General features: G+C 52.3%; 11 protein-coding genes across 11 annotated transcripts; 5 read left to right on the forward strand and 6 right to left on the reverse strand.

Annotated features, from left to right (window-relative positions):
- Positions 1-420: 420 nt before the first annotated feature.
- On the reverse strand, positions 421-2,400 carry CC1G_04733 (hypothetical protein; the record flags this gene model as incomplete). Its single annotated transcript, XM_001838237.1, has 2 exons — positions 421-1,783; positions 1,841-2,400. 2 exons carry the CDS (start codon positions 2,398-2,400, stop codon positions 421-423), a joined length of 1,923 nt encoding a protein of 640 aa, XP_001838289.1.
- Positions 2,401-3,423: 1,023 nt separating this feature from the next.
- CC1G_15789 (hypothetical protein) lies at positions 3,424-4,255 on the forward strand (the record flags this gene model as incomplete). The annotated part of the gene is made up of 4 exons (XM_002910023.1): positions 3,424-3,437; positions 3,678-3,758; positions 3,875-3,922; positions 4,177-4,255. The coding sequence occupies 4 exons, from the start codon at positions 3,424-3,426 to the stop codon at positions 4,253-4,255; spliced, it is 222 nt and encodes a 73-aa protein (XP_002910069.1).
- Positions 4,256-5,062: 807 nt separating this feature from the next.
- Positions 5,063-5,813, forward strand: CC1G_04734 (hypothetical protein; the record flags this gene model as incomplete). The annotated part of the gene is made up of 3 exons (XM_001838238.1): positions 5,063-5,247; positions 5,302-5,531; positions 5,584-5,813. 3 exons carry the CDS (start codon positions 5,063-5,065, stop codon positions 5,811-5,813), a joined length of 645 nt encoding a protein of 214 aa, XP_001838290.1.
- Positions 5,814-6,712: 899 nt separating this feature from the next.
- CC1G_04735 (hypothetical protein) lies at positions 6,713-8,104 on the reverse strand (the record flags this gene model as incomplete). The annotated part of the gene is made up of 1 exon (XM_001838239.2): positions 6,713-8,104. The coding sequence occupies one exon, from the start codon at positions 8,102-8,104 to the stop codon at positions 6,713-6,715; it is 1,392 nt and encodes a 463-aa protein (XP_001838291.2).
- A 1,057-nt stretch (positions 8,105-9,161) lies between these two features.
- On the forward strand, positions 9,162-11,915 carry CC1G_04736 (purine transporter; the record flags this gene model as incomplete). Its single annotated transcript, XM_001838240.2, has 18 exons — positions 9,162-9,185; positions 9,234-9,314; positions 9,386-9,415; positions 9,464-9,481; positions 9,541-9,762; positions 9,821-9,900; positions 9,983-10,090; positions 10,143-10,156; positions 10,236-10,307; positions 10,377-10,461; positions 10,520-10,718; positions 10,782-10,845; positions 10,898-10,907; positions 10,960-11,126; positions 11,183-11,324; positions 11,379-11,459; positions 11,520-11,678; positions 11,735-11,915. The coding sequence occupies 18 exons, from the start codon at positions 9,162-9,164 to the stop codon at positions 11,913-11,915; spliced, it is 1,737 nt and encodes a 578-aa protein (XP_001838292.2).
- A 639-nt stretch (positions 11,916-12,554) lies between these two features.
- Positions 12,555-13,933, reverse strand: CC1G_04737 (hypothetical protein; the record flags this gene model as incomplete). The annotated part of the gene is made up of 3 exons (XM_001838241.2): positions 12,555-12,803; positions 12,855-13,859; positions 13,925-13,933. 3 exons carry the CDS (start codon positions 13,931-13,933, stop codon positions 12,555-12,557), a joined length of 1,263 nt encoding a protein of 420 aa, XP_001838293.2.
- Positions 13,934-14,030: 97 nt separating this feature from the next.
- Positions 14,031-15,501, reverse strand: CC1G_04738 (C-4 methyl sterol oxidase). The gene is made up of 5 exons (XM_001838242.2): positions 15,204-15,501; positions 14,988-15,146; positions 14,805-14,934; positions 14,501-14,743; positions 14,031-14,445 (listed from the first exon to the last, which is right to left on the reverse strand). The coding sequence occupies exons 1-5, from the start codon at positions 15,363-15,365 to the stop codon at positions 14,147-14,149; spliced, it is 993 nt and encodes a 330-aa protein (XP_001838294.1). The 5' UTR covers positions 15,366-15,501; the 3' UTR covers positions 14,031-14,146.
- Positions 15,502-15,668: 167 nt separating this feature from the next.
- CC1G_15790 (hypothetical protein) lies at positions 15,669-15,848 on the reverse strand (the record flags this gene model as incomplete). Its single annotated transcript, XM_002910024.1, has 1 exon — positions 15,669-15,848. The coding sequence occupies one exon, from the start codon at positions 15,846-15,848 to the stop codon at positions 15,669-15,671; it is 180 nt and encodes a 59-aa protein (XP_002910070.1).
- A 1,194-nt stretch (positions 15,849-17,042) lies between these two features.
- CC1G_04739 (hypothetical protein) lies at positions 17,043-17,482 on the reverse strand (the record flags this gene model as incomplete). The annotated part of the gene is made up of 4 exons (XM_001838243.2): positions 17,043-17,220; positions 17,246-17,298; positions 17,338-17,410; positions 17,457-17,482. The coding sequence occupies 4 exons, from the start codon at positions 17,480-17,482 to the stop codon at positions 17,043-17,045; spliced, it is 330 nt and encodes a 109-aa protein (XP_001838295.2).
- Positions 17,483-17,982: 500 nt separating this feature from the next.
- On the forward strand, positions 17,983-19,088 carry CC1G_04740 (transcription initiation factor IIB; the record flags this gene model as incomplete). Its single annotated transcript, XM_001838244.1, has 2 exons — positions 17,983-18,198; positions 18,282-19,088. 2 exons carry the CDS (start codon positions 17,983-17,985, stop codon positions 19,086-19,088), a joined length of 1,023 nt encoding a protein of 340 aa, XP_001838296.1.
- A 1,599-nt stretch (positions 19,089-20,687) lies between these two features.
- On the forward strand, positions 20,688-23,285 carry CC1G_04741 (TKL/TKL-ccin protein kinase; the record flags this gene model as incomplete). The annotated part of the gene is made up of 8 exons (XM_001838245.2): positions 20,688-20,758; positions 20,815-21,522; positions 21,586-22,141; positions 22,195-22,254; positions 22,305-22,475; positions 22,528-22,602; positions 22,700-22,963; positions 23,013-23,285. The coding sequence occupies 8 exons, from the start codon at positions 20,688-20,690 to the stop codon at positions 23,283-23,285; spliced, it is 2,178 nt and encodes a 725-aa protein (XP_001838297.2).
- Positions 23,286-23,351: the final 66 nt, after the last annotated feature.

The following is a 23,351-nucleotide window of genomic DNA, read 5'->3' on the forward strand; positions in this document are numbered from 1 at the left end:
CCAGACCAAATCCTCAGTTCTCACGACTTTTCTTTCACAGACCACCATGCGCGGAACCGCGTCGCCCTCCAAGCACGACGACAGCCACCACGAAAAGAGCAGCCACAGATCTAGAGGCCAGTCACTGTCACGATCGACGTCGTCCTCAGGGATAAATAGGAAACCCATCGTATTACAAGGCGTTCTAGGGTACGACACAAGCCACCCGATCCACGCGAAACTACACACAAGTGAACATTTTTACATAGATTCAAAGAAACATATCCAAGGAAAAGAAACAGATGAAACGGAATCCAAATCAGACAGGCGAGTAAGAAAATGTAATTCCATAGCACGGGAGTCCTAACCAAAGAGATATCGAACAGAAAAACAAAAAGGAAATCCAGAAAAGTCGCTCCAAGTCCATGCCCCGCCCCACCTTTACTCACGGAAAGGATCCCATTCAACGACGAAGAGTTGTCCAGTGGCCTTGTCGTGGTAGAGCATCTCCTCGTCTCGGCGAAGAGGCCTGACAGAGCCGGCGGCGGAGGTGGATGCAGCGGCAGGCTGAGAGCCAGAGGTAGTGGCGGCAGCGCCGCTCGGGGTTCCAGGGACGAGGGTGATCATGTCATTCTCGCCAGGGTTGAGGATGGAGAGCATCTGGGTCATTGGGTCTTGCTGGATCTCCCGTTCATCTCGCACGAGAGGTCTGGCGGCGGTGGCGGTGGGGGCAGCCTGGCCCCCGCTGGACGACCCAGCCACGCTCGCCATCCTCTCCTTCTCGCGGTTGTACGCCTTCGACAACAGGCGTTCGTATTGCTTCTGTGACAGATGAGGCATCGGCCCCTTGCCTTTTCCTTCTTCATCTTCATCTCCCTCATCCTCATCCTCACCCGCGACGTGCGACTTCGACAGAGGAGATGGGGAGACCGGTTCCTTTCCTTTCTTGCTCGCTTTCTTCTTGAACCAAGACAAGGGCGATCCCCAGGCCGTATGGGTGGTAGATGGCTTCGCGGCTTCAACGGGGGACAAGAGGATGGCGAGGTCGCTGTGCTGGACTTCGTAGACAGTGCCTTCGGGACCGATCGTAGCCTTTGGGATGATCAGTTCTCCAGGCGAACGGCGGATAGGCAGACCGGGGATGCGGAAACCGTCGGGATCCCATTGTGCGGCCTCCCTCTGTCGGGCGTCTTCTTCAGTGAACATTCCTGCATCTTCGATGGCGTCAAGGTCTGCGTCGGTCAATTTGGGCGAGGGTGGCCTTCGCTGGGTACCCGCGCGGGTAGTCGGCACCCATTCGATGGGTGTGATCTTCAGGAAAAAGCCCCAACGATACTCGCCGGTAGCTTTGTCTTTGCGGTAGATGATATTGTCGGGACCGTCGTCTCCCGAGTCATCGCCGTCCTCCTTCGCTCGGAAACCGTCGGTGCCAGGCGACGACAAGTCGCTGAATTCGGTGTGGTGCGAGCCGCCTTCGGTGAGGTAAGGTTCGTCGCTGGTATCCGAGTCTGTCTCGCTGCCGCTGCGGCCGGGGCTGTACTCGATGTCTTTGAAGGGGGTTCCGTCGACTCGGCGACGCTTGGGGGTTGGAGTAGACGCTCCCGAGGAAGATGAATCTGGGGAGTATTCGACAGACCGTTCGACCTCTCGTTCCTCGTCCGAATCGTCGTCCTCTTCTTCGCGTCGGCGTTTTTGTGAGGAGGATGCCTTTTCGTCGAGTGCCGAGGTGGATTCGACGTTCTGTCGATCATGTTCCTTTGTCTTCTCGCTTTGCTCTTCCTCGTCTGCGTCGTCCTCCTGTGCTCTGTTGGCTGTGTCAGAACCCGTCGGCAAGCCAGTCACAAAAGTATTCAAGACGTACCTATCCTCGTCCTCTGAATCGCTTTCATCAATTACATCCTCCAGAAACAGCTGCTTCAACAACTCCATCTTCGCTGGGTCGGCGAACGTCTTCATTTTCCCCACTGCTTCCTCCGTCGCCTTTGACTCTTGCTTCAAGCGCACTTGGACGATCTTCATGGCGTGCAAGGCGTCCTTCAGCTCTTCCTGAAGCCCATGTAGCTCGTGGACAAGGCGCCCTTGCTCCGCGTGGAGTTCATCGTTCATCTCTTGAAGGTAGAACGGCGACACAATGTCGCGCTCGATGACGATCTCGCCGTTGGGGAGTTTCTTGCGACTGAGCTCGCGTCCGACAGGAGGGTATTGGTATCGCTTGGACGGTGGGGATTGGGGTGATTGGATAACTTGCTCGGAGCTTCCTTCATCATGGTTGACCTCGTCGCTGTACTCATCGTAGGGTGTTGGGAAGCGCTCGAGAGCGACGTCGGCCGCGGGGGCGGCGGTTGGACTAGCGCTGGAGGATGCCACTCGGTCTGGTTGGGCCTTCGCAGAGGCCTTCGTGGTTGCTCGAGTCTTTGGCATCGTATAGCGGATCAGGCTTCGATGGTTCGAATTGCTGGTGAGTGGCTGGCGTGCGTGTTGAAGATGGATATATGGCTGAAGTTGATAAAGAAGCGGTTCAACCGTCTTGATCAGGAAGAGAGGGAGAGATGTTCAGGGTTCTGGACTCTGGGTGGTGGTGGTTTGAAAGAAAGAAGATGTGTTGTGGCACGGTCACTATTTGTGAGTTGTTTCTCTTTCCCGCGGTTGGTGGTTGTGGTCTAAGCAGCGACGACCATTGTTCGTCGTTGTTTCGAGTCGGGCAGCAATGATCGCGACGCGCTTGGCGGAGTTGGAAAGTAGTTCCCACGGACTGACGTCATCAATCCTTTTCAACGCGCGCTTGCCACATCATCCGCACAATCCTGCTGGTAAGTTCCTGTCCACCCGTAGGAATGAAAACCATTATTATGATTTTCCGACCCTTGGTCATGATCAGAGACGCTCTATGTTCCCGATTCCGCAATTTTTTTTCTAAATTTCATTGACCTCCCGCAGCCCTTTTGGATCGACGTTACGTTTGGAACTTCTCGTGTCAGGTTAGAACAAATGCCCTTCCTCGTTCCTAACCATGACGGATCAGAGTGCGGATGCCACTTGAGCTCCTTCTGGCTTACAGATATGCTCGACGAGACAACAAGACCAGTCCTTTCAATGGCTTTACCGCAGGGGATATACGTCATGGACCATAGCGGTATAGTAGTCGCTCCACCTAATGACCTGCTTGTATATAGACAGGATATCATGTCTTCCAGCCAGCTATCCCCCCTCCTTCTGAACCTGCTCCAAGCCACAATGGGGTGAGGTTGCGCTGATTTTTCTAGCCTTCACAAATTCTGATTTCATCCACGCTTCAGCTGTATCTTCTCTTGTTTCTCTGGTACTGTCTAGCCTCCCCCTTTGGTTCACCTTCCATTTGATGAGCTGACTGGAAAGTACAGGCATAGTCGAATGTATTGGGTCCTGTATCATGTGTATCGTTGCGGCTATTTCTGATTGCTTACAATGTATCGTCGGATGTGAGTGTCACGGGCGCTTAATTTCGCCATTTCGAAGTAACTGATGGGGTCCTCCCCATGACCTCAAAATACACCAGCTATTGCCAACTGTATTGCCTCAGTTGCTGATTGTCTTACTTGTGGATGCTTCCGGAGGTGCGACAACGCGTTATACGGATATCTTCATTATGCACCCTGGTGATCTGACAAGTGGCTTCACCCAGCAAACACTATAGCAGCACTCAGGCTCACACTTAATAGTCCCACAAAACGTCTGCAAAGTCCTGGTCAAACGATTTCAGAATTGAGGAAACGCCATTCGCACTCGTATCGAGTTATGAGGTGAGGTGGTCATGAGGTGGGGCCAGTTGACTATGTGAACCACGGGTCCTAGACCGCCTTAGCTGCTCCAATATACTTAAGTATTTGGGGGTTGGAGCAACCTGACGAGTGACTAGTCACTTCGACATTCTCCCCCGCGTAATGCCCAAGGGTGCCGTTGAGGCGTGTATAACGGTTACCGCAGGACATCTGGTGGCTGACATGGCCTGTAAACACCGCATGGAGTCGTCTTTGAAATCTTGACACGCTGTTGAAATTATTGTTCGGGGTATGGCAAGAAGGTGCTCAATCACACTCTCGAGAACGCAGTTGAAGGCTCCGGCTCGTGGCACTTGATAGATTCTCCACAAGGCAGGCTGTTAAAAGCTCATAGTGCGCCGACCAGGCGCTGACTCGGCACGTAGTCATCGCTGTACAGTATCTTCCCATGTCGATTCGAAATCTACGTTGAATCCCCACATCAACAAATGCCCAATGGTGTCCTCAACGTTATGTGAGAACAAGAAGCCGCAGACGATAGCGTTGTCTCCTGATGGAACAGGTCCAGAGCTATTGGCGCAAGGTTCAGCAGTCGGTCTGTAATTCGAAGCTTGTCCACAACAGTCTATTTTTACTGTCTCTACCTTCGACCCCCCGAAAAGCCAGAGAGCTGAGAATTCGGTGCCTTAACCGCCTACGCGACTTGCCTTGGGGTAATCTCCGGGCCCTTGGACGGGAACGCTTCGAAGCGCAGGAATCCTGATCTAGTCTGGCCCTCAGACTCGCTCTCCTTTCAACCCTTTAATTCGAACTCCACGGCAGAGGGGAAGCGGGCCGTGGGTCAGTTTGCATAATTGCCATATTCTTGGCCGCCACAGCGATAGCCGCAGGAACGGCTATCCTACGGTTCGATTAAGTCGCGGGTACGTATCTCCTCTTTGCGCCTTTCCTACCTTATCAGCACCTTGTACCCGTGGATATGAAGCTACCGTATCTGCCGGCCACCGGGATTACCTGGTCTGACACCCACTTTGAATCTGTCAAAGCCACCGCGCCCCTTCGACCGACATGTTTGAAATCTGACATTTATGAAGGGGTTTTCATCTGGGGAGACGATTCAGAAGTGGATAGCCTTCGTCCTCCATAACGCAAGAACTCGAACCGGGTTAATAAACCACTTCTCGAGATTCTAAATTGATGGGCTTAGAAGGGCGTTCTGTTCGAACCTGGAATCTCGATAGCCATATATAAGGTGGTACCTGATTTCCATGACCCCCAGCTAGCACCTAGCGCACTCTATCCGAGTCCCTCCTTGCCAGCACGCCATGAAGGCCGTCCTAGCCACTCTCTTTGCTTTCAGTCTTTTCTCTGCGTTCAGCGTCACGCTCGCCGAGCCCATCAACCCGGAGAAACGAACTTGGATAACTTGCCCGAAGCATTGCAAGTTCCCTCCTCATTCGACTCCTCTCTGTACATGGTTGAACCCTTGTGGCTTCATCTGTAAAGATGGGTATGTGTCCTTCACGAATCCGAGTAGTTTGCATTTCTGACCGTAATCGCCCAGATACATTGGTCACCCTCTCCTTAACCCCAAGTCCTGCGTTTGCAAGTGGCCTTTCACCGAATGCAACGGTAAATGTGGCCTTCACAAGGCCTGCCCCAGCAAGGGATATCACAAGCGTGAGCTTACCGCAGAGAACGCCAAGTGCCCTACTGGCTTCACTGCGTGCGGTATCCTTGGAAGACATGCGGGTTCTTGGGAATGTGTCGACACCCAGCGCGATTTGGAGAGCTGTAGGTTGCCCGTTGTATCCTTTGTCGCCCTTCTTACCGACACTCTACCCAGGCGGTGGTTGCATGGTTTCTCTCAACAATGATCTCAATAACCGAGACGGTCAGGATTGTACCGCTATCCAAGGTGTAGACGATGTTGCTTGCGTCCAAGGCCAATGCAAGGTCAACAAATGCATGGACGGGTATACCGTCAGCGAGTCAGGCACATCCTGCACTCCCGTCGAAAGGAAGAACTTCCTGGAAGTCGCTGAAGAAGTCCTTCGCGCTCAGTTCGCGGGCTGATGAAGCTGGTTCACCCGCCTGCGCGAACCCCTCGGGCTCTCTCGTGGCTTGGATTTTGGATTGAACTTTGCCCTTCCAAGCCTTCTTCGAGTTCTGAAGGGGCCCGCACTGTATACCATGTTCGTGATGCTTCCGTTGGACAGTATCTATTTTTGGCTTGAATAATACTATGTACCGTACATGCGATTACCTGGCGCTAGTGTCTTCCTTAGTCGATGAAAATCTAGGCTCTCAGTCCATTCCGACGCTCGAAACGTCAGCTAACTGCGAACGGTCCTTCCGAGGGCTAGTGACTCGGAAGTGGCTTGACATGATCCCTTCGATTGGACTCGGACTTAGTGGGCCTAGCATCCAGACCCAGGGCGGAACACAAAGCCTAAACAACCCTGTGGCATGTGCTGAACCTTCTGTCGGAACAATGTAAATCATCGAAAGATAAGGATCTGCTAAGTCTGCCCACGAGAAGGCAATTGCAGGAACCAATTTCAATATCAACTACGAATAGGACAAACCCCGCTGAGGACTTTGTGCGTTTCGAAGACGATAGAACGAGGGTTCTCAACAAATTCTGTTCCTGGCCTGTCGGTATCTGTCTTTCCGGATGTCAGAGAGCGCTTCTTGTTTTTCTGTCGCAAGGAAGGGAAGGTTTTACCCATCGCGGGCCGCGCCTTCAGTGCGGAGAGATTGCTTCTATTCGGTTGACGAGTTGACATGATAAAGTAGTGATAAAGCAGGGAGGGGATTCCGCTTGAGCCGTTAAGGATACTGAAGGATTTCTACGCCAGAGTAAAGAAAAGATTCAATTCGTTGAGCCATGGAAAAAATCCCCGATCTGTGCTCAAGGCTCAAGCCACTGTCGAAGTCCAGTCAGTCCAACGCTTCCGAGTCGGAGGAGGAGGTCACTCACGAGCCAACGTGTTCATGTCACATCCAAGGCATGTGCAGCATGCAGTGTCGACCAGGCTTTCCAGGCGTGCCAATTCTCCCTCTGCACCCGCACAGATAAACCCCGTGATCGTTCGCAGCTTCTTGGGAGCAGACTGGCTCAGCCCGCAGTCGACAGGGGAGCGAACCCCGCGTATTGCCGCGACGTCGATCAAGTCCTTCGTTTCCAACTCCTTTGATTCGATATGCAATACCATGAGGGAAGGGCAGAGCCAGCCGCCACCAGCGCTCATTGCAGCGGTTGGTGACTTCAAGGCGTCCAGTATCCCTGCCCTACCGCCTTCGTCGCTTTCTTCTAGACCAGAAAGGGCTGACGGGATCCCAGCGATTACCTCGTCGACGAGGATTAACCGAACAAGGTTAGGGGTGCGGGCGAGGAAACGCACAAGGAAAGGAAGGTCGGAGGGAATGAGGCAATTCACCAACTTGAGGGTATGGAGATTGGATGGAGTGAATCTCGGTTCGCACCATTGCGTGAAAAAGGGTGTCAGCAATGTCCACTCTTGATCGGGACCGTTATCCAAACCAGGTTGATTCATCCACCACCACGGGCGGTGGTTACGAATCGAAGTGTTGTCGATAGTCAGGACGTGAAGGTTTGGAGCGGCCAGATATAATAAGAGTATACTCAGGTAACGGAGGCCTGTGAGCTCCATCTCCCTCAAGTGCGCCAAGGTGACGGTGAGTGATTGATTGAGAAGTTGTGGGCGATGGCAAAGGCCGTCGATCTTCAGCCGCCGGACGTTTGGGATCTGGGACAGTTGAGCGAGAGTATCGCTGACTGGTGGGGATGAGCCTCGACCTTTCAAGGTGAACGCCTGGATGGATGGGGACAGGAATTGCCCGCTGTTGGTGACGCCGTCGATGACAAGGGACCGTAGCTTGTTAGAGGAAGGTGGGGTCGATTGAGATGAGGAATCAGATTGCGTGGGCAAGGCAAGTCTCCCCGAAAAAATGACCAGCTCCTCGAGGTTGGGATAGTCCGTGGGCCACTCCCTTTGGCTGAACACCCACCGCGGGACATCCGCCTTGATCCAATTGCAGGATAGGTTTGACAGCCTGTCGATAACATCGAAGTTGCGTCGCTTCCCCAAAACAGTATATGTTTCCGAAACGAACACGGTCAATGGCGCGGCTTTGGCTTTGTCCACTTGGGCGAGTAACAGGTCCGGTTTTGCCGTCCTTGAAACGTCGATTATACCCCATAGACGCGGGGTTTCATTGATGAGCAGGTACCAAGTTCTGCAAACCAAGCAGACTGGTGGAAGGAAACGGATGCCTGTGGTAAGGACACCGAGTTCGAAGGCGGCGGCGAGCACTTCAGAGGGAAGCTCGTTGACGTGCATGGGTTGCTGGGGTCGTTTGGGTTATTGAGATCGATGAAATTGTTCCATGAAGTTACCCTTCATTTAAGAACAGTTGCATAGTCTCCTGCGGCCCTGAATCTGATTCCAAAGGAAGGTTGACGAGATGTGTGAAGACCCCGGTTGAAGTTGTATCGAGTCAGAGTGACCAGCGAGTTGTCATAGTCGGAAGCGACTCAGACTAGGAGTGGCATTGACAGGACCCAAGTCATAATTTATAGCCGATCCGAGGTTCTATCGCTTCGCTGTTGAAGACAATACGAGATTGTAACGAGGGTGGTTGGTGGAGAGTTGAAAGCAAAGTCAGGATTCCGCCCGTGGCAGTCGTCGGCGCAGGGACAGGATGCCGAACCGGATCAATGTCCATCATTATTTTGAGTCCCGAGTTCCGTTTGTGTCCTGACTCTTCAACCCAAATGTCGAACTCACCCTGCACGACACAGATTCATAGCCTTTCATACTTGCATAAATTTGCCGTGTTATACGCAGAGTAGCCCATAGACCTGTCTGGAATTTACCTGAGACCGCCCCATGACGACCAGTGCTTCCAGTGACATTTGATGATGTCGGCGGGCACGCTGACAATCCGTTCCGCTCCTTTCACATGCAGCACCTTGAGCTCCTCGGTTGAAACGAACATTATCCTAATCGCGACTGTATCGTGGCATTGGCAACAGTAGTGACTGACTTTCAAGCCTTTTCGTTATCTAAGGTTATCTACGAGTACGAAACTGATAACGAACTCCAATCACTGGACAGGCATGTGGAGAAACGCTATCTCGGCGCCAAGAAAACATCGGGACCTGAGGCAAGTGATCGGGTGCCTGCACCACAAAAAACTTTCAGCCTCCGGCCTCAACGTTTTGGTGGACGGAAGAGCGACTGGGAAAATATGCCATTGGGGCAAGCGAGATAAGCTCTCGATATTTACCTTGTCCTCTATCTCCCTTCACTGGGCTAACGCCTTCAACCTTCTCCCCTTCTCAATCAATCCATCCACGCGCGGTTCACCTGCACACCTCGCTGGTCCGCCGTCACCATGTTCGAGAGACTGAACAACTCCGTACGCCGCCCCACCTGCGGGGAAAAATTACGCTCAAACTGTTGATAGGTCGCGAGGAGCTTCGTTGGACGATGGTTCAAGTTGGAGGGTTCTGGTGTGCACAAGGAGCGTGTGGGATCTCGCTTCACGGTGCGTCATCGAGAATATTGCCAACGGGCGCTTTCGAAATAGATTTGCTTAATCTCCTTCGTGTTCTGTAGACTGAAATCCGTGCTGGCCTTACAACATGGGTATGTCCCCAGTCACACTGCGAGTTGGACCCTAGCTGATGTCCGTAGGCCGCCATGGCGTACATCGTAAGTCTGCGACCGTCTCGCTATTGCCTCTCAAAAATTCACATTGCCGTCCCTACTAGATCTCAGTCAACGCCGCCATTATCTCAGATTCCGGAGGAACCTGCGAATGCCCAACGAACGACCTTTGTCTGAACGACCAAGCCTACCTCATGTGCAAGAACGAAATCCGACAAAACCTTATCACTGCGACCGCCGCCGTCTCTGCTCTCGCTACCTTCCTCATGGGCCTCTTGGCTAACCTCCCTGTCGGTTTGGCACCAGGGTTGGGTCTCAATGCATATGTGTGTTCTTTATCCTTATCGCAATTTCCTGTCGGGAGATTTACCCCTTCCTGTTCAGTTCGCCTATTCCGTTGTAGGATTCCACGGTGGAGGTATTATCAGTTATCAAGAGGCCTTGTCTGCCGTTTTCCTGGAAGGGTGCGTCTCTTGTTGTGGGACGACAGCGCTCTGGTGTTGTGGCCCCACTTTGTCTGCGTCGTACTAACGTCGATCCCGTCAGATGGCTTTTCCTGTTCCTCTCTCTTCTCGGTCTCCGACAATGGCTGGTCCGCATCATGCCACAGTCTCTAGTCCTCGCCGTTGGTGCAGGTATCGGTCTCTTCATTGCGTACGTGCACCACCTCCATTCCTCCCCCATCCCAACTAAGCCATTGCCCTAGTTTCATCGGCCTGTGTGAGCAGCCCCTCCTTTACCCATTACAGCAAACCGAATTCCTAATCCGACTGGGCTTCTCTTCCTTTGACCTTGACAGCGAGTCATGGACTAGGCGTGGTCGGTGGCGACACTGTCAATCTCGTCGCTTTGGGTGGATGTACACCCGACAGTACGTATACGTCTTCTTGATCGACGGCTTCTTCCGGCCCCAGCTAATCTTGTCTATTTTTGCCCATAGACTACCTCAGCGAAGACATGGCCAACTACTGCACTGGTGGGCAGTTGCGTAGTCCGACGATGTGGCTGGGTATCTTCGTTGGCGGGTGCGTAGTGTTTGGTAATGGTTCTAGGTGGAAAGTGCTTCTAACCCTCTTTTTGTAGTATTCTCACCTTGCTGATGTTGATGTACCGTGTCCGAGGTGCCATCCTCATCGGTATCTTCATTGTCGCCATTGTTTCGTGGCCTCGACCGACAGCGGTGACTTACTTCCCGCACACCCCGGCTGGAGACGCTATGTTCGATTACTTCAAGCAAGTCGCTGTGTTCCAGCCGCTTGACCGGATAGGCAACAAGATTGATGTGAGCTCTCACTCCACTCTTTTGGCCTTGAGACACTGTCTCGAGCTCACACAACGCGTTTAGTACAACTATGGCTCGGGCCATGTTTGGTATGCCCTTATCACCTTCCTCTACGTTGATATCCTCGGTATGTTGCCTCCTAAATTGGTCCACGTTCAAGTGCTGATTATGTTGTACAGATACCACCGGGTATGCCGTGCTCTTCATGTCTCCTCCCCAACAGATGCTCATCAGGCAACAGAACTCTATACTCCATGGCCAAATTCGCAGGACTTCGCGATCCGGAAACCCTCGACTTTGAGAACTCCACCATTGCTTACTGTGTCGACGCCTTTGCCATCTCGATGGGAGCTCTCATGGGTACCAGCCCTGTGACCGCCTACGTTGAGAGTGCTACTGGCATTTCTGGTATGCTTCCACTGCATCGTTCGTGTCAACCCCCCTCGTCTCACGGCCCTTTTCAGAGGGTGGTAAAACGGGCATCACTGCACTCGCGACTGGTTTCATGTTCTTCGTGTCTATCTTCTTCGCCCCGATCTTCGCTTCCATCCCTCCTTGGGCTACGGGAGGCGCTTTGGTCATCGTAGGATCTATGATGATTCGCAAGTGCGTACTTTCCTTCTATCTCTACCCTAGTCCATGCTGACCAGCATCTTCTAGTGTCCTCGAAATCAACTGGGACTACATCGGCGATGCCGTCCCTGCTTTCCTCACTCTTATCATTATTCCCTTCACTTTCAAGTGAGTGCTTCCAACCGAACGTTAGGACATGAATCGCGAAACTGACGCGTCGGTGAATAGCATCGCATACGGTGTTATTGCAGGAATTTTCTCCTTCATCATCCTCAACGGCATCCCGCTTGTCATCAGGAAACTTTCCAAGGGCAAGATCGTCACTGCCAACTACGAGGTTTCCGAGGAATGGGTCATCCCTCCTGGAAGCATCGTTCCTTATTGGATGTGGGTAGCTTCACCTCCGTACCGTGATGTTTGTTGCTCAAAGGTTTTTCTTGCAGGCGCAAAACTGCAAGCTTGGTCAAAAACAGGGGAAAGGGCGGTGCGTCAGGCCCGTCGGACGTGCACCACGACAGTGCTTCTGAAGACAAGGGGTCTGATGAAGACGAGAAGGGCGAGGTGTCGGCTGCGCCTGTGCCTCTCGCCCCCAGTACTACCCAACTCCAACCCCTCAATCCATAAAAAAACACTCAAAACACAAGACCCAAAAAACGACAACTGCTGACTGATTGTTCTACTGACGCTTTACGACCCGCACCACGACCCGCACCTGAGCTTCCGCTATTTAGTTTTCCTTCCGACCCTCCCGTTTTAAGATATTCCTCTCGTACACCCGGTGTCCGCCCCCTATTATTGCCTTGCTTCATCTTTTCCCCCCTGTTTCGACCTTCGTAATCTCGTCAGCTATCCATTATCTAACGTCCCCTGCAAGTGGGGGATTGGCGTGTACCACGTTCGATGTAATTAGTGTAGATTTAAAAATTAACATATGAGCCTGCCTGATTGTGGGGGATATGAGGGACTTCATACGTGGAGTTGGATAGGGCCTTTCAACGTCGAGAGTTTGTCCACCAGACTTTGAAGAATCGGTATGTCGTACAAGAAATGGAATATTGGTACATACGAATAATCTTACTGTGCTGTTTAAACATCGGTCCTGAGGGTATCGATACTTGTGCATGCAACACCCTCTTTGGACGGGACTCAGACTAGGCGCGAGGTTGGCAGAACCGCCAAACTCCCCTACTTTATCCGCGCCTTGTCCCCCAATTCCTTTCAACTATTAGCCTGTTCATCTTTCATCCTTTCCCGCTGTCACCATCAGCTGTCATCTTCATCGTCGAAGCATGCCCACCCCTTGCCCTTCCTGGGGGACGCAGCTGGTGCTTGGAACCACACTTTGCCTCTAGGTAGAATGATCGTTTGGAGTGAGGGACAATGTTTGTGCCACGTTTCCGCGATTTCTTGCTCTTCGGAAAGGGGAGCCTCGTCGGACGAGGTTGCGACGCAGGTGATGTACTTGAGGTGTTTGAGTCGCTCGAGGTGAGGGCATGCGGCGAGCAAAAGGTCCTACTAAACGTTAACTCCTGCCTAGAACACACCAGAAACGATAAAACTCACTGAATTGAATTCCGCAAGGAGAATGACGATGTGCAGAGCCTCGAGGGACGGGAATCGTTTCGCGACCTCTTCAAAGATGAAGCTCGGAGCGGCAGGGTCGAAGCTGATCACCGTCAACCGCCTCAGCGGTACACTCCCCCCACTCAACGCATCCAAGCTCTCCAACGCCCCAGGCGAAAACAGTGGGACCGACGCAACCGACACAGGCCTCCCCCTCGCCACAGTCGCTACCACCGGCGGGCCCGCATGGATCGCATTGAAATTCGCAAGCCGGGGTAACGACCCAGGCTGCAAAACAAAGTCTCTAAAATTGCGCCGAGGCGCGAATAGAGCACTCGGGTTGGACGCGATGTCGATTCCGAACTGTGCGACTGTCTGGAACGAATCCGTTTGGAAGCCGCGGAGTGTCAGGTTTTGGATGTTGGGCTGCGAGTCGAGGAAGCGGGCGAGGTCGGCGGAGCACTGCATGCTCGTTGAGAAGGTACGCAGGAGGAAGGTGCATCCTGCGAATATCCATACGGGTGAATTGGATTTTGGGAGGTCGAGGATGAGGGTTGTCAGTCCTGGTAGGCGTTGGAGGAATCGTCGGAGGAGGCGGTAGTAGTTTCCGGTTAGGGTGTCGACGCTGGACACGTTGAGGTCGACTGAGCGGATGTAGCGGTGGACTAGGGGTTTGTCAAGGACCCTGTGGATGAGCTTTATGCTGGATGCTGGGCTTTCCGCTGATAGTTCGCGATACAGCACCCGAATGGCTGCGCTGTGGAGGGATTTGTTGGATTGGAGGACTGGGATGAGCTCGGTTTTGGAAAGGTAGCTGAATATGAGCTCCAGGACCTCGATAGGAATCGCTGAACGCAGTTTTGGCGGTCCCCTTTCAACTTCAGATTCGCCTTTAGCGGTTTCTTCAACCGACGGTGGTCCGCGGCTGGACAAGCAGCGACATGGTTGTTGGCCGTCCACTGGAAGATGCTTGTTGACGTACGTCTCGTTTAGCGAAGATAGACGCTGGATCCTGTTGTGGAATGCGTGCTGGAACTCGTCCATCGCGACCGTGGTCGTGGTCAACAGACAAGGGCCATTGGCGGGGATTTCGCAATAATTAGCGAGCCGCTGATGGCACCCAGAATGGTACAGATATCCCCTATTTTTCCATTGAATCGCGCCAGCCTCCGGTCTCCATCAAGTTCGACCCTCGGTGAATGTTGCTTCACAAACGGGGTATTCCATTCATTAAGAATTATATCTATGTAATAACAATACGTGTGGGGCATAACAAGCAAGGTCTATCCATCTTAATTCATCTTGAGCTTGTAGTTTTCGACTTCAGCTTCAGCACGAAGGCCCTCAGCCTTGACTTCGTCCATGAGTTTCTGCTCGAGCTTCTTCACGTCGTCAGCGGAGGCGTTCTTCATGGCCTTCTTGGCAGCCTTGACTTTGGCGCGGTACTCGCGGTACTTGTCGTCAGTGCCGAAGATCCTGTCCCACCAGCGGAAGGAGGTGGAGTAGTTGTTGACGAAGGCCATGTGGTGGAAGTCGTGGTGCTCAGCGCCGGACCAGAAGGGGAGGATGTTGTGCAATGACCAAGGGAAGTCTGGGCAAGGTTGTCAGTAGGATGTACGTGAGGGGGACGAAAGAGAGATACGTACCGTAGCCACTGTGAGCATCGATGGCCTGGAAGAGACGGAGGACGATCCAGAGGTAGACGGTGATAATGTGAAGGTTTTGGGTGAAGAAACAGTAGATCAAGGGACCCAAGATGGTTCCAGCACCGAGGATGAAGACTTCAGCGGGGTGGGCATACTCAGCGGCCAAACCGAATGGCGCAGAGTACTTGTGGTGGATCTTGTGGATGTGCTTGTAGAGAGGGCCGTAGTGGAGGGCTTGGTGAGCTGTAATGATTAACGTTGAGTCAGGGCTGAGCTGGCAGCAAGAACGGTGGGGAAAACGTACCAACGAAGTGGAAGAAGTCCTCGAAGACGAAGAAGAGGAAAACTTGAGGTGCCATGGTCTTCAAGGAGGGGAAGGGGACTTGGTGGGTTTGCATTCCGAGAGCCTCAGCGGTGGGGTGGAACAACCAGATCTGGGGTAAAGTTAGGACGACGTCAAGGAGATAGAGTTTGGTGCGCGACTGACCAAGGGCAATTCAATGGTGAAATGAGAGAACAACACCTGCTTGGTGCACTCCCACTGTTCCTTCGGTGTTGGGATCTTGTTGGGCTGGAGTTTCCATTTTCTGAAGTAGGGCATAGCGTCGATGATGATCCAGGGAATGGATCGTCCAAAGTATACAACCTGTTGAGCCCAAGATTAACCGACGCGCCATAGAACCGGAATTTTTGAAATACGGACCTCGTGGAGGAGGAAGCTCATCAAGCCAGTAGCAAGGACTGGGTTGCCGATGGTGACATACCAGGAGACCCATTGCTGTTCAAGCCAGCTCAGCGACGAGAAATCTGTCGCTGGGTACATCGCGTCGTAGAGACTAGGCGTCAGAGTCGTGTTGAACACCATCGTGCTGGCACGTCGGTTGTCGTTATGAAGAAAAAGGTAATGAAGAAACCAAACAGGTCTGACTCGCGTCTATGGTCCCAAAACCCAAAGGAAACCAATGAAACGACGAGAGACAGAAAACGGAAGATCGAAGTGGGTTGGTGGTGGTGGTTCACTGGAGAAACTCTTTATTCTTTGACGTGGACTTTTATATGTTTGGTCTTGTCAAAAACACCCCACTTTGAGAAAATCAAAAAATGGCGTGAGGCGACTTTCGCTGCCTCCATCAATCATTTATTTCTCCTTTTGGCCCGCGCGAATAGGTCACATGACCTCCAACCAGTGGGTGAGCGTCCGTTGCTGCGGTGTCTGGATGCGCCTCGGGAATACAGGATGGGGTGACGGGTCGAGATGGTCGAGAATATCTCTGTGTAGAAGATGGAGACTGGTGTCGGTCGACAACTGGACGGAATCTGCTTTCGTAACGATGGAATATGGGGCCATTTTGAGTGTCCAGCCAGAATCTCCATTTCCATCAAACCAAGGCGTCGTTCTATTTCTGCTGAGTGACCCTGAGTGACCTTCGTGAAGCGGTATTACACATATGGAGAGGATGGGAAAGAGCCTTTACGCCGAACTTGAATGCCATTCTGGAGGCCCGGGGCCAGCACTTACCATCTCCACCTGCTTATGGCGAAACAATTTGACACTGTGAACTCCGCTCAGGTTGATCATCAACCTGAGCCTGGGCGATTTCCGCTTTTCAACCAGACCTAGGTTGGAGCTAGGTTGAAATCGTTTCAACCTAGTTTTCAGGTTGGGCGGCAACCTTCGCCAGCAACCTATGCCTGGTCGAAAATCATCCATGTAGAAAGGGATTTCGTAGATTCTCAAAGTTACCCAAATGGTGCTCAAAATAGGTGTTTTGGAACGTAACGGTAGCCTACCATGTACACTACTAAAATGTGTATCTTCGTTTGAATCCAGAGTGAGGCGCGACTTAGAGAAATTGCAATTGGGGCGGGGATCGAAATTTGTCGGTGCTTGGCTCGGTCACATGACTATGTCGATTTGTCCCGAGCTCGCGATTTTTCGCTCCTTGAACTTCAACTTGCCCCATCGTCACCCACGCTTGCGACCAGGGAGTCTGCTATCACCTCGTTTCTTTTCTTTCGACGTCGTACTACGCGCAGGTAAGCAAGCCCGTGTTCATCCTTCTTCAAATGACTGAATCCTTTCGTAGAGTCGCACTGTTATCTTCCGTACAACGCCGTTCAATGTCTAGGGGTCACGGATATCACAGGTAACTGCTTCGAGTTCGACGGTCAAGACAAGGTGCGTCTCCTGGACCATCGTTGGCTTTTGCTTTCCCACTGACACTCTTTTCCTGGTCAGGCGCTTCAACGTTCTAGGTGCCGGTGTCGGGTCAATACGTATCAGGCCAGAATATCGGTACGAGTCTCATGGTCCTCTGGCTATACAAAGTGTTGACATTCCTCTACACGCAGTCCATCGACCGACAGACCTGAAGGCATTGTTCCCCCGGGTGTCGACCAGGACAAGGATGGCGACGAGGAGGAGAAGAAGTGAAGAACAGGTATGTCTTTTTAATGCATGATTGATTGAGGGCCATTTGTATTAGTTTGTACACCTACTCCCATGTATTATACTCCCAAAATGAATATATATACTACGCTTTTACCCGTGGAATTTCTGGAATCCGAGGCTAGAGCTTTTATGAATCTCGACCTGTCCCAGGTTGAACGTCACCCAGCGCGGTCCCTGTGGTGGCAGATTTTGGTCTAGGTCGAAATTGACGAAATAAGGTTGGTAAACAACCAACCACTTAGGTTGGTTGTTCAGGTTGCCCGTCAACCTACGCGTAGTGATGTTCAACCTACACCCTGTTGGATTTCGACCTGTCCCAGGTCGAAATCCCAGGTTGAACATCACCCTGTGCGGGCGTTATAGTGTGACATGAGGAGGAACACACCTTCGTCGAGGGGGAGAAAGGGGTTATCTGTGCCTCAATACGGAAGTTGACGCCGATCCGCTGAGTTGAGCGCCTAGTAAGTGATCGGGATTCCATGTTCAGGATAGGCACCCACTCACAGTTGGCCGTTGACGATGGTCGACATTCAAAAAGCTATTGCGAAGTTCTGAGCCGCCGAGGCCCGTTACTGGTTTGAACCAGTGGCCACTGGCGGCGACCCCGGTTAAATAAGGTTTGGCCCGCGGTGTGGCATTATAGCCGAGTCGTCCATTCGTCTCGCCCTGAAAAGGGTCTGAGCGTACAACACAATTTGAGCTACCTGGAACTGGTCAGACTGTAATTCCTGTCCGAGTCCAGCGAAACACCACCTCGTTCTCCCCAGGCTGACGAGCACAAATTTTGTCTTCAACCAGTTTCGAACCCGCAACCCCAGCGCCACACATCAAATGCTTGGCAAAAATTCCCTTTGACAAATGTTTCGCTGACTGAAATTGTTTCGCGTCTGGGTTTACCTCCAACCACCACCTTGCGATTTGTGAATCGGTGAAAACCTCGTTTTTCCACCGGTAAATATGTTTCAGCTGTTGAAATACCTCAAACTGACGCCCAGAAAGACACAAAAAATAGACCAGTTTTGCTGGCAAGATGGCCTACAACACGCAGGGGTTCACATTGGCCAACCAGGCCTCCAAAGCTACAGAACCAACGTTTGGTCCCGACCTCTCGGTTCGCTTGATTTGCCCAGAGTGCAAGGACCCGAACCCGCAGATCGTCGAGGAGTTTGCGAGCGGCGACCTGGTTTGTGGCAACTGTGGACTGGTGCTCGGAGACAGGGTGGTGGACACGCGGAGTGAATGGCGGGTAAGTCCAACCGACCCCACGTTGCTTTTTTTGCCAATCATGTATCCATCCGAATTTCTTGTTATTGCCTCCCTGTTATTTAGACGTTCGCCAACGACGAGGGAGACGATCCTTCTCGTGTCGGTGCAGCGTCTGATCCTCTCATGGACGGTATGGAGCAACTCGACACCGTGATCAGTTTCCGCGATGGAGGCTCGGGGATCTCCCGTGAACTCCAGCGCGCGGCCTCCCGTGCCCAGAGCTCGCGCACCGAACGCAACCTCCTCACCGCCTTCCGCGATATCTCCAACTGGTGCGACCAGTTCTCCCTCCCAAAGACCATCAGCGACATCGCCAAGCAGCTGTACAAGCGCACGGACGAGGAGAAGCTGCTCCGCGGGAAGCCCCTCGAGGCCGTCATCGCGGCGTGCATCTTCATCGCGTGTCGCCAGGCGCACGTTCCTCGCAGTTTCAAGGATATTTGCTCGTTGACGCACGTTTCGAAGAAGATGCTGGGGCAGTGTTATAAGGTGTTGGAGAGGGCGTTTACACAGGTTGGCGCGGCGCCGTCGAGTGGGCCGGAGGGGTTCCTCGTGCGGTACTGCAACTATTTGGACTTGCCACCGAATGTGCAGGGCATCTGTCGCGATGTTATCGTGGCGGCACGGGAGCATGGTATTGCCGACAGTCGCAGCCCGCTGTCTATCGCTGGTGGCGCCATTTATTTCTGCTGCATGCTTCTGGGACATACCAGGACCCTCAGGGAGATCAGCCAGGTGGCGGGTGTGACCGAGACGACCATCCAGTCGGTGTATCGGCTGTATTATTTCGAGAAGGAGAAGCTGGTGAAGAAGGAGTGGCTCGAGTCTGGAAAGGCTGACATGTCGCGTCTTCCGGTGGAGTACCGATAGAGTATTTGTTGGTGCGGGCTATTTTATTCTTGAACGCGCCGTCAAGGCGTCGTTATTTGTAACTTTACCGTAGGGATTTTGGGAATCATAATCACTTTTTTTTTCTATTTGATTTTCGGGGTAGCGACCTAATGACCTTCCTCTTCCTCGGTGGCTGGTGATTGGGAATGGTGAGCGCTCTGCTTGTCATCTCATCATCCTTGTTCGTTACTGACTGTACGTTTTGGGCAGTGCTACGAGACCTACTACTTGAATGTTCGCGTCAGTCCCACTCCCAGAACCCAAGTCCCACTGCTGTGCTGAGCCAACTTTGTGCACCGCCTGTAAAGCGCTGGTCCGACTGGTGGCCTGAATTAGTGTTGGGCACGGACGGGATTGCATTTCCCTTCGGAGGGCCACATGTACGCGACGGGGGAGACCTGTTATACATTTAAGGTTTCAGAAGCAGTGGGGATTACTGTTATGGGAGATGCCGCTTGTGATATACAGTGGCAGCTGTGGAAGAGCGAAGCAAGAGCCGCGAGACGTCACGCCGAGCTTGTACCCTTCAATAATGGGACGCGGTTTGGGCGGGGGGACCATGACATCATCTGCAATGGTATGCTTCTCTTTCGTGTCGTCTAACAAAACTCAAACTGATTTCGGGATTGTGTTTCTTCTTTTGTAAGGCCAATGGATCAACGCTCCGTGCACCAGACGTTTGGGTCCGCTCTGTTGCAGCGGTTGTACGAGGACGGGAAATGTCGAGCTGCAATGCCAAACCAGAGTTGGCTTTTCTTGGCGTGTGAGAGGGTACTTACAATGTCCTTCCGGTTATCGAAAAGCAGTTGTCTTTGCTGGTGTTGCTGCACTCAGTGGTATATGACCATCGCCGCTCGGTCTTTTCGGGCCATGATGTGGAAGAGGCTGTGGTATACCCTTTTGATCACGATGGTACGTCATATCACTCTTCTCCCTCATCTCCTCCCTCAATGAGAGAATGAAGTCATCCATGGCTTTGTTTTTGTAGATTTCAACGAGTCAGAGGCCTATGTCGTCGGGGACTATCAGGACAGAGCCTAGAGCAACCGATTCTGTTTACCCCACCTTCCACTGTAGGAAAGAACACTACGCACTTTGTTTTGGGCGTTGGATGTTGCGATGCGTACCCGGTGATACTAGGTTGCCACTTAGTCTATACAGGTGTGTGTATTCACCGCAGGTGGTCATGACGCAATGAAGAGGGGAAGTATTAATGGCTTTACAGGTTGTATTGTTTCCAATCTTTCTGTCTTCCTCCGCTGGGGATGCACTTGGATCTGCACCACTGACCACTCGTTTTTCCGACGTTTCGGTACCACCCCTGCTCCAACTGCTGTTTAAATCTGATAGATCTCCTGGTTGAGAGCCTTTTTTCTTCCTTTCACCCCACCTAGTTCTATGGTTAATGTGCTCGTACGATTCCCTTCGAGAAGAGATAAACCTTCGACATCCAGCTCTGGCTTTAGCGCCTGTCCAACCGACCTCGTGATCCAACATGCAGTGCGTCGTTCATCATCACTGCCATGATTTTGTTGCGCTCATTGGTTGCTGCCGATGTGTTAATTCATTGCCTCAAGGATGCCATCTTCAGTGGACATCCCTCCCTACTTCCCCCCGCTTTTCTGGAGGTTGTGGTTTCCTCCCGATGTGTAAGTTGCTCAGTCGACTAGTTGAAACAGCAAAACTAATTGTTTCCAACATTTAGAGACCAGCGTGCCCGCCTTCACATCTACCATGTTTACGATAACGAACTCGGCGAGATTGAGCAACAACCTCAGCCCTCCAGTTCGGTTTTCGTCCATCTCTTTCACAACGAGAATGGCACTCCCTTGAGGCTATCCGAGGACACGCAGGAGATGTTGGAACGGGCTGGAGGAATCGTTTCCGCACTCGAAGATGATCTCCTGCCTCACCTGAACGCTCTGCGGTTTCACCTCCGACGTTATCCACCACAAGCTTCGAGGGCCCCGCAGGTCACAAATACCTTTTCGTTCCCCAGCAACAGTCTATCAAAGCTCCGGCGGTATCTTACTTTCATCAGGTTCCGGAATAGCGCTGGCTACTCCACTCTGATTCGGCGACTTCACGCCACCCCGCACCACCAAGGTCCGGGAGACCCGACCATCTACTCTGAAGCCTTCCGGCCGTACCTCATCCGAACTAAACGAAGGTATCTCTTGAAGTGCTTTATCGACTTTTTGGAAGGAAATGACGCTCGTTCTCGCAATCACCTCCAAGGTGTGGACCTATCGCCCGACAACAAGTTTGTGGGATTGGTTCGAGAGGTTATGGATATCTATTGTTGGAGGTTGCTTGAAGCTGAGATTTGTGTTGGGGTCGCTACTGATGAGCAAGAGTACATCCTTCCGGATTGCTGCTACGGAGCTTTGGACGAGGGGTTTGACGAGGATAGGTGAGATCTGGTTGATTAAACTCTGGTATTGCTGTGGCTGACATCCATGCCATTGGAATATAGGGAGAAATGTGACTTCTTCTTTCCTATTAGCCCAGCCATTTCCGTCTACCTTCTGGGTAGCTCGTGCTTTGATGACGAACCTTCTTTCGCGCCGTCCGAACAGCCGAGCTCCGTGTCCATCCATATTGGCCCAGAATCTGCCATCGACGTCCATCTGCGGAATACCATGGTCCTCCAGACGTACCCGCCGTACCTCATCTTCTCTTCCCTTCGTGGCATCTCCCTTTCGGTCTCCTCGTACTACGAATTCCGATGGATCAACGAGCATCAAGATTATTCGCGGTTGAGGATGCGGTGCAGGCAGAAGTTCATGATGGAGGGAGTGGTCAAGACTTTGGTCATCAGAGAAAGTGTAGAGTCGAACGGAGAGAGCCAGCCACCTGCCAGCCCGGACAGTCCTGTGCGGATGGAATCCCCGCCTGGGAAGGACGAGGTTCGGGTGTTCGACCTGACTGATGAAGTTCAGCTGAAAGGAAACTGGGCCGTCGCTTTTGGGACTTTCTCCGACGTTTGGGAGGGAACTTGGAAAGATCCTATTGAGAAGAGGGACACAGCGGTGAGTGGACCAGTCCCGATGGTGGATATAATACCCATTGACTTCCATGCCAGGTTGCTGTGAAGTTCCTGAGACAGGCGATGGTGAAGAATGTGAAGGAGCGACTCATTCGAGTGAGTAGGCACTAACAACAATTCGGGCCCCACTAACCAACCCTTCGTAGAGAATACAAGCGGAGGTTGCAACGTGGCATAAACTGTGTCACCGCAACGTCAGCCAGTTCTTCGGTATCGTCCAATCGGCGAATAGTTTTGGCATGGTCTCACCATGGTACTGCAATGGGATTATCTCCGAATACGTCAGGAAGAACCCTGGCGTAGATCGACTGAAGCTGGTGCGCACTTCGAAGTCGATTAGTATCGCCATTTGGCCTGACCTTCTACCAGCTCATTCAAGTCGCTTCGGGAATAGGCCACCTTCATTCCTTCTCCCCTCCCATCGTTCATGGGGACCTTAAAGGAGTTAGTTGACCTCTCCTCTAATACTGGCTGGACCTACGCGAGCGGCCCAAATCCCTTCTTGACCTGTGCTGATACCAAAGCCCACCATCTCCCATAGGGCAATATCCTCATTGATGCTTGCGGTGCAGCGATCATTACCGACTTCGGCTTGTCCAAGGTCATGGAGGAAACCCTCACAGAGGTTTGTGAAGAGGATGGAGGGGCCGTGTCTGGCCGCGGTACATCGGTCTTTGCAGGTTCGACACGGTGGATGGCTCCCGAGCTAATAATGGCTCTTGTGGAAGATGATGACAATGGCGGGCCAGGTCCCAAGATCACTCCAATGAGTGATGTCTACGCGTTTGGAAGTGTCTGTCTGGAGGTGAGTGTTGATGAACAACCGTGCACTTGAAACTCACGATCTCCTCCAGATTGCGACGGACGAACTTCCCTATTCCCATCGCAGAACAGACCATGCCGTGACGCTCGATATCATAAGAGGTATTTTACCCACTCGCAAGGATACTTGCCTAGTCAAAGGTGTGGACGAGGACAGATTCTGGCAGCTATTAGAACGGTGCTGGAGTCTGGATGTTACCCTACGGCCGACCATGATTGAGGCACTGCATTGGTTGGATGGACTCCGGAACTTGAACTTGTTACAGAACGGTACCATCCACCGCCGGAGGCAACCCCTCAATTAAATCTCTGTTCTATTTATCCTGTCAAGCTATTCGTCATGCTATCTTGCTACTTTATACCCTGCTTTC

The sequence above is a fragment of the Coprinopsis cinerea genome (genome assembly GCF_000182895.1).
Source record: "Coprinopsis cinerea okayama7#130 chromosome 13 map unlocalized cont3.13, whole genome shotgun sequence".
Lineage (NCBI taxonomy): Eukaryota > Fungi > Basidiomycota > Agaricomycetes > Agaricales > Psathyrellaceae > Coprinopsis > Coprinopsis cinerea.

What these genes read in the sequence shown, in the direction of transcription:
- CC1G_04738 (XM_001838242.2), bottom strand. Translation starts at nt 15,365, where the DNA reads ATGGTGTTCAACACGACTCTGACGCCTAGTCTCTACGACGCGATGTAC. An exon ending in TGAGCTTCCTCCTCCACGAG is followed by an intron (nt 15,147 to 15,203) that starts GTCCGTATTTCA and finishes TGGGCTCAACAG; the next exon opens with GTTGTATACTTTGGACGATC. An exon ending in CGATGCTCACAGTGGCTACG is followed by an intron (nt 14,446 to 14,500) that starts GTACGTATCTCT and finishes AACCTTGCCCAG; the next exon opens with ACTTCCCTTGGTCATTGCAC.